The 9,006-nt window shown below is 40.3% G+C and overlaps 1 protein-coding gene across 5 annotated transcripts in view; it reads left to right on the top strand.

The window, feature by feature from the left end:
* blnk (B cell linker) overlaps positions 1-7,932 on the top strand; it is a 79,892-nt gene extending 71,960 nt beyond the window's left edge. For 4 of the 5 annotated variants that reach the window (XM_060926232.1, XM_060926230.1, XM_060926233.1 and 1 more), the window contains 6 exons: positions 1,867-1,924; positions 2,021-2,052; positions 2,204-2,265; positions 2,937-3,020; positions 6,469-6,624; positions 6,854-7,932. In XM_060926232.1, the coding sequence (XP_060782215.1) occupies positions 1,867-1,924; positions 2,021-2,052; positions 2,204-2,265; positions 2,937-3,020; positions 6,469-6,624; positions 6,854-6,970 (509 nt within the window). In that variant the 3' untranslated portion in view covers positions 6,971-7,932. The remainder of the gene's footprint in view (positions 1-1,866; positions 1,925-2,020; positions 2,053-2,203; positions 2,266-2,936; positions 3,021-6,468; positions 6,625-6,853) is intronic. The other variant, XM_060926231.1, reaches the window with a different exon arrangement.
* Positions 7,933-9,006: the final 1,074 nt, after the last annotated feature.

A 9,006-nucleotide genomic window follows, 5' to 3' on the forward strand; every position in this document is an offset into this window, starting at 1 on the left:
ACCTAAGTAAAATGCGTTAACTTAGCCAGAAACAATTTTGTTGAGTGACTTAAATGTCAACCGTTACATGTTAGACTTAGGTTCATGTAACAGACACCCATGTTGGTTTTTTTGAGTGTAGCAGTGTACATAATCCTCTAGTCATGTGTTGAGATTTTCTAGTTCAATGAGTGTTAGTTAATATTATAACGACAATCTGAATAACATACTGTATTTCACTTCTAGACTCTTTTACATTTGAATAGGCTTTATAATCCTCAGCATAACATAGTATTTTCTTGTATATTATAAACAAAGAAAGTAGCAAATAGTGTATAATAATAATAATAATGGTTTGTCATTTTTAGTGGTCTTTGCTTTATTTTTGCTCTGTTGTCATACTGCAAAAATAAAACGTTCCTGTATTCCCCCAACCAACACCACAGCTTCTGTTGGAACTACATACTGTATTTCATCTCGTCTCATTATCTCTAGCCGCTTTATCCTTCTACAGGGTCGCAGGCAAGCTGGAGCCTATCCCAGCTGACTACGGGTGAAAGGCGGGGTACACCCTGGACAAGTCGCCAGGTCATCACAGGGCTGACACATAGACACAGACAACCATTCACACTCACATTCACACCTACGGTCAATTTAGAGTCACCAGTTAACCTAACCTGCATGTCTTTGGACTGTGGGGGAAACCGGAGCACCCGGAGGAAACCCACGCGGACACGGGGAGAACATGCAAACTCCGCACAGAAAGGTCCTCGCCGGCCACGGGGCTCGAACCCAGGACCTTCTTGCTGTGAGGCGACAGCGCTAACCACTACACCACCGTGCCGCCCCACTGTATTTCATGAGTGGCTTTAAACAAGGAGTGTGTGGGGGGGGGTGTATATGTGTGTACTATTTCTCAATTTACACACACACACACACACACACACACACACACACACACACACTGGCCCAGGTTGCCTACAATAACTTGAAATCAATCATTGCATCAGCTGTTAAGTGCACCTCTTCAGATAAAGACAGATATTCTAGTAAGCATGAGTATGGCATAATCTAAAATAGTATATTTTATTTACATTATTAAATTCATTATATCGTCATCTGTTAGAACTGCATATTTCATGAGTCGCTTTTTTTTTTTTTTGGGGGGGGGTTGTTGAACAGCCCTGCTATGGTTGAGGGTGGAGCCAATTTCTGGGCCAGAAAAAAAATAAACAAAAGCCAGAAGTGAGAAAAAGTAGCTCGAAAAAAAAACTAGCTGTAAAGCATGTAAATATGAGGGATTATAGGATTATTACAGGTCCAGGAACACTTAACCTTTCCATAAAACACACACACGCACACTGCATCAGCCAGACTTATGCTAACGACAGAAGCTACAGCTTTGTCCTTGTATTAGACAGTGAATGCAACCCTACACTACTGGCATACATGTGTATTTCTCAATTTATACACACGCACGTGAGCCCGCGACCCTGCATAGGATAAGCAGATACGGATAATGGATGGATGGATGGATGAAACTCATTATCTCGTTGTTTTTATATGAAGTAGCAGGACCAAACAAAGTTCGAGCTGATAACTGAAATCAAGACTTTCAACACACATTGCAAAAAGTATTGACAAAATCGCTGAGGTTGCTGATTGGACCTTTTTTTTTGTTGGGTTTTTTTTTTGGTTATGTGATAAGTGATGCGCCAGCTGTCCCCATTAAACATTCCAAACTGGACCTGCAAAAGAACAGGATGATGTGTTTGGATAGTAGTGTAAGATTTCTGAGTGTACATCTTGTAATGCCCTTTTGCTCCAAGTGAAAAAGTGGCGTTCACTTTGATATTGACCTTGACCTTGTTATCTGATGCTCAACAGCTTGGGATCCAGCTCACACTGTGGTGTCTCCACCCACTACCGGATTTCATCTTGTAAAGTGAGTGACCGCAGACCAACACCTTTGTCAAATCCAGTAAATATTCACTACCTGTAGCATCTCATTGCAATTCCCTTTCATTTCTCATGACTTCAGCAGGTCTCTGCAGCGTGACAACCTTTGCCAGAGTAAGTGGTTCTAAAATAGATTTTGTCACACCCAAACACCCTGCCACCACCGCACACACTCACACCCACTCTCTCGCTCTCTTGCTCTCTCTCTCTGTTCCATGTTTTCAATTGATTCTCTTGGTAATTTGTCCGTTATGTGTTTGTGCAGAGTCTCCACCAGGGAGAGGAAGCTTATCTCAGGAGGACAGTGCCACCAGGCAGCAAGAGGAGGTGAAAAACATGTCTGCATCAACTTCTTCCTAATGACATCCTACAACATTAATCCTTCATTTAATTGGTTCATGTATCCCTTTGCATATTTTAGTGCTTCCAGAGAATTTCACCTTGCTTTGCTTGTGGTGTTTTTAACGCCACGTGGTCTACAAGTTATATACTATAGTAATTATTCAGTAGGAAAGCAGAAATGCAGGTCTATACTAAGCTACTGTATCAGAGTTTGGTGTGATTCTTACTAAGAAATCAACATCTCATAGTAATTGTTCCGCTGGGCGGCACGGTGGTGTAGTGGTTAGCACTATTGCCTCACAGCAAGAAGGTCCTGGGTTCGAGTCCAGTGGCCAGCGAGGGCCTTCCTGTGTGGAGTTTGCATGTTCTCCCCGTGTCCGCGTGGGTTTCCTCTGGGTGCTCCGGTTTCCCCCACAGTCCAAAGACATGCAGGTTAGGTTAACTGGTGACTCTAAATTGACCGTAGGTGTGAATGTGAGTGTGAATGGTTGCCTGTGTCTATGTGTCAGCCCTGTGATGACCTGGCGACTTGTCCAGGGTGTACCCCGCCTTTCGCCCGTAGTCAGCTGGGATAGGCTCCAGCTTGCCTGCAACCCTGTACAGGATAAGCAGCTACAGATAATGGATGGATAGTAATTGTTCCTCCTCACTCACAGGAGGCTGGTGTGTATAAGAAGCCGTGGTATGCTAGTACCTGTGACCGGAAAACAGCAGAGGATGCACTCATCCGATCAGCCAAGGTAAGCTACCCTTCCACAAACCTGAAGGGCTTTCTATCACACGGATTTCTAATATGCAATGCTTTATGTTAAATTGTATTAACTACCTATGATCACTTTTTACACCACTTTTATTTTATGGTAAGAAGTTCAGTCTATTTTAAATATATCTTATATTCATATCCGTCATTAGCAAAAATAACAAATGTATTTTTAGCATCCATCATGTCATATTGTTACTATCAGGTCAAAATGATCACTTCTTTTTTTTATATATATATATTATTCATCAAACACTGAATTAAGGTCAGGTATCACAAGCTGCTAGGCGAATGTTTTTCTTTACCCATATAAAGAATGAAACTTTAGCTGTTTCAAGTTACACCAATACAGGAACTGTTTGCTTCAATTTTCTTATTTATGTACGGTAAGGAATAAGACACATTCAGGCTGTGCTATTGTAGGAAAATTATCCACAACGGGGTGGTGTGACGCAGCATAATGCAAAGTGGATTTATTGTGGGGGCAGCCCAGTGGTGTAGTGGTTAGCACTGTCGCCTCACAGCAAGAAGGTTCTGGGTTTGAGCCCAGTGGCCGACAAGGGCCTTTCTGTGTGGGTTCCCTCCGGGTGCTCCAGTTTCCCCCACAGTCCAAAGACATGCAGGTTAGGTTAACTGGTGACTCTAAATTGACCGTAGGTGTGAATGTGAGTGTGAATGGTTGTCTGTGTCTATGTGTCAGCCCTGTGATGACCTGGCGACTTGTCCAGGGTGTACCCCACCTCTCACCCATAATCAGCTGGGATAGGCTCCAGCTTGCCTGCGACCCTACACAGGATAAGCGGTTATGGATAACGGATGGATGGATGGATTTACCGTGACCACCCTGCAGTTAATTACACTACGTTCACACTGCAAGGCTTAATGCTCAATTCCGATTTTTTTGTGAAATCTGATTTTTTTGTGAGGTCATTCACATTAATAAATATATGCGACTTGTATGTGATCCTCAGTATGAACGAAAAGCGACCTAAAAGTGTTCCGCATGCGCATTGCAGGATACGACGACGTCACACGCAGTGAGCATGGCCAGTGTTTACGGAAGAAACCTAAAGGTTCCTGTGTATGACAGTAGCCAGCATGGAGTACCTGGCGATGATGCAGTTGTTGTTGCGACGGAGCCAGAACATGCACAATAGCCTGATGTTAAGGAGGAGGTTGAGAAGGAAGAGGGCAAGGGTTTTGGCTCAGGCGTTCTGCGGGGTAGTGACTGCAACCTCCGTTCAAAGGAACATCAAAGCCATGTTGTTGTAACTTTTTTTGAGAGACCCGCCGCCTACTTCAGTGCAGAATAGTGACGTTTGTGGCTGGTTGATGACGTGTAAGTCAGATGAATGCGACCTGGCAGTTCAGACTGAAGTCGCATATGAAAAGATCGGATAGGAATCGGAATTAGGACCACATATCCAAACGGCCTGGGTCGGATTTGAAAAAAATCGGATCTGTGTCGTTCATATTGTCAATAAAAGATCGGATACAGGTCACATATGGGCGAAAAAATCGGATTTGAGTCACTTCAGCCTGCAGTGTGAACGTAGTGTTACTTTCCAACAACAGCACATCCTGAAGTATTTTAATTTTAATTCATTAAAGCCTTGTGCTTTAGGTTTTAACAAAACCCTGTGCTTTTTCAACATTTGGAGTTAAATTTAATGTTGTGGAATAAATGACTATAAGCAGTAGTTCCCTCGCCAGCCTCTATTTTTTTCTCCCTCTTCAAGTGAATAGGGTTTTTTTTTTTTTAACAAAACGCTGACGCTGGAGACTCCTTCCATAAATGTTAAACAGACATCACCAAACAGACAAAGCTTCCCCATGGCGACATTTATATGTATTTTTGGTTAAATACCAACACATTTTGTAATCTGTTTATTATTAGAGTTTGGCTACACCATACAAGTCCCTGTGAATGAGTTGTTGCAAAAGAAAAAACAACATATTATAAATAGTACATGAATATAAACCTGTCATTTGAATTGCAGCCGGCATTACTGTCAGAGTCATGCTGTTATAGAGAATCTTCAGATGCAAGAGGAAAATATTTAAAAATAAAAATGGGATGCAAGTCCATTAAATATGCACCAATGTGCTTATTACAAAAAAAAAATGCATTTTTAACAAATGGATTTCAGGCACTGATCGAAATATTCTTTTCACAGCGCAAATATTTAGAAGTATGGCATATGTATTTTGCACAGTTTTATTGACAAAATATTAATTCATTTCAAAACTATTCAAGATATTTAAAAAGCCCCTATGCCCTTGGGTTTAAGATCTATGAACCAGTGTATGAAAGCATGTACTTCTGTTGAAAAATGGCTTAGCTCATGAGGACAGAGGCATTTTAAGAAAAAAAAATAGCTGATAAGCATAATGTTAGCAACCAGCAGAATACCAGGAAACACTTAATCTTTCAGCATGACATTGTCATCTAAGGAAATAACTATGGACCACAGACTATGTGGTATTTTTTTAAGCTTTCCAACAAGACATGATTAAATTCAAAAATTCCTATTTGAAAAGAATGAATCTGAAAAATATGACCATTTCTGGGTAAATAATGGAGTTGTGATTAAAGTAGAAAGGATCGATAACTAATCACTTCTTTGTGCATGTTGTGAAAGTATGAAAGTTATACACTCACTGGCCACTTTATTAGGAACACCCATACACCTGCTGTTATCTAATCAGCCAATCCCTTGATAACAGCACAAAGCATAAAATCATGCAGATACAAATCGAGAGCTTCAGTTAATGTTCACCTCAAACATCAGAATGGGAACAATTGTGATCTCAGAGTGTGACTTTCACTGTGGCATGGGTGTTGATGCCAGATGGACTGGTTTGAGTATTTCAGAAGCTGCTGATCTCCTGGGGTTTTCCCACACAATATTCTCTAGAGTTGACACAGAATGGTGCGAAAAACAAAAAACATTGAGTGAGCGACAGCTCTGTGGGTGAAAACACCTTGTTGATAAGAGAGGTCAGAGGAAAATGGCCAGATTGGATTGAGCTGCCAGGAAGGATATAGCAACTCATATAATCACTCTTTACAACCGTGGTGAGCAGAAAAGCATCTCAGCATGCAACAGCAGAAGACCACATTGGGTTTCACTCCTGCCAGCCAAGAACAGAAATCTTAGAATCAAGAACAAGTTCCTACTAAAGTGGCCAGTGACTGTAGACAGAAAGTTGACTTTTTTTTTTTTTTTTGCTGTTGTTTGCTGTTGTATGGTGTCAACTTTGTTTTTTATTTATGTTCTGGAATTTAAAAAAATAGATTATTTTAAGTAGAACAGAACATAGGCTTAAGCAGTGAAATTAGTCTATTAAAACATGTCACATCACATACCGTGACAAACAGTGTCGCATCCTTTCATTCTACCTGGGTGTTGTGTCTTGTTTCTCAGGATGGTTCCTACCTGGTGAGGAAGAGCTCAGGTGTGGACGCCCTGCAGCCCTACACTTTAGTTGTATTCTACAACGGACGGGTTTACAACATCCCAGTGCGCTATATTCCCAGCACAAAGCAGTACGCCCTGGGCAAGCAGAAGAACAGAGAAGAGGTAAAGAAAAAAATTGCTTATGTTTTTTTAAATTTCATAATTTATTAAACGTTAACTTACTTTTCATTATGGCATGACCAATTTAAAATGTTCACAATGCAGCTTGTTTTTGATTCTTCATGTTTCTCGTGGCTTTTTATTCTTCTTAATAAACTGCAAAAAGTTATTTTGTTTAGATCCCATCATTTAAAGCATTTATTGAAATTTCCCTTTACTTCTTCTCTTTTAGCGATTCAAAACTGTCTCTGAAATCATCGAGAACCACCAAAAGAACACACTTGTGTTGGTGGACATGCAAAGCAACACAAAAGACACCACTAATCTGAAGCATGCCGTAAAGCCGTGACTCAATTTCAGTGCGGTGTCTTAGCAGCACACAACTTCCTGCACGGTCACGATTCTCCAGAACATCCAGGAACGGTTTGGTGAAGCCAGGAAAACGTGTCATTTTGCTGGCACACTCCAGGATCATTTAATACTGACCGAAAAGCAAAGTGATGGTCATACTGGCAACTGAGTTGTAAAAGTGTGTAAAGTATTCGTACATAAGTTGTATTTAATGCACTTATATTATGTAGTATATTTTGCTTAACCTAAAGACAATTTAGTAAAATATTGTGAACATTTGAAACATTTAATTATAATCAACTTTAGTAAAGAGACTCAGGATGAAAGTGGAAGCTGAATTACCTTATCTTTAGTGTACACACACACACACACACATATATATTTAACAGCTATTCCACAAAATCAAGTCGTACATAAGCTGATAACCGATAAGGCGTGTAGTACCAAGTTGGCTATAAGCCATGGACGACGAGATTGAGTGGAATAACTGTTTTCTTCTATCCACATTCACTGGATTTTGAGAAACTGAGCATTTTTTTTTTTTTTGCAAATTCGATATACAAAGCGTCTGACAAAATCATTTCCGTTTAAGAATGTAAACAAGCTGGTGAAATGACAGTAGCAATTTGTGAAAAAAATGATATAATAATTCTTGAAAAATAAAAAGATATGTTCTTACCATCAAATACTTTTATTCCATATTTTGTTGCTTTTTTGTATTTTGGGGGGTTTTGTTTTCGAGTCGAGTTTTTATTTCATCCTCGGTTGGTTCAGCAACATGCTCCACCATTTTGTTTTTCTCTACTCACGGTATATGAGCTGATAACCTAGTAGTAGAGTAGCCAAACAGAGCATGTGATTGCTCATATCCAGTGAATGTGGATAGAATTATATATATCATTCTAATCTTTGGGGGATTGAATATTTCTGACTGCAACTGTGTGTGCACACACACACACACACACAGTTGCAGTCAGAAATATTCAATCCCCCAAAGATTTTAAGGATTTATCAATTGAAGTTTTTTCAAAGAGCAAGATTCTGCTTTGGATGACTTCTTTATGAGTTGAGTGATGCATAAAATCAACACAGAAAATGCATGATGTAGTATTTGTGTGTAACAGTATATTTTGTTAAGATAGCCATGTCACAAATTATTCAACCCCTATATAATACTGTTGTTTTTAAAGCTTTCTGACAGTTTTTATGGCCTAAAGTGGAGTTGAAACATAATTAAGCCTTTGGGAACTCTATAATGATCCTTCATTTGCTTCAGCTATGATGCATATATAAACCCCACCCATGAAAGTATTCAAGGTCAGTTGCAATCATGGGAAAGACAAAGGAGCTTCCACAAAAGCTGAGAGAGGAGATTATTTCATCACACCTAAAGGGCCTTGGGTATCAGAAGATTTCCAAAAAAATTAACATTCCAAGAGACACCACTGGGAGCATTATAAGGAAGTCTAAAACTAATGGAACAGCTGCAAATCTGCCTGGCCATGGAAGAAAGCCCAAAATTTTATCAAGGGCCCTTAGTCAGGACAACTAAGAAAAACGCCCATGTGAGTGCAAGACACCTACAGGATGACATGATGAAGGCTGGTACAAGTGCTTCAGTGGCAACTATAAGACGTGCACTGAATAAACAAGGATTTCATGGCCGGACTCCAAGACGCACTCCACTCTTGACCACAAGGAACATCAAAAGTCGACTAGAATATGCCAGGAGGAATTTGGATAAGACTACAGAGTTTTGGGAGACGGTTCTATGGACTGATGAAACCAAACTGGAACTGTTTGGACATATGGACCAGCGGTATGTCTGGCATGCGAAAGGCCAGGCTTATGATCAGAAGAATACCATTCCCACAGTCAAGCATGGAGGTGGGTCATTGATGACGTGGGGCTGTTTTTCTGCGGCAGGAACTGGCAATCTTGATCGTGTACCTGGCATCATGGATTCCCAGAAATACCAGGCCATTTTAAAGAGGAACGTGATGCCTTCTGTTGACAAATTAATCCTTGGTGATC

Source organism: Neoarius graeffei, chromosome 7 (genome assembly GCF_027579695.1).
Source record: "Neoarius graeffei isolate fNeoGra1 chromosome 7, fNeoGra1.pri, whole genome shotgun sequence".
Taxonomy (NCBI): domain Eukaryota; kingdom Metazoa; phylum Chordata; class Actinopteri; order Siluriformes; family Ariidae; genus Neoarius; species Neoarius graeffei.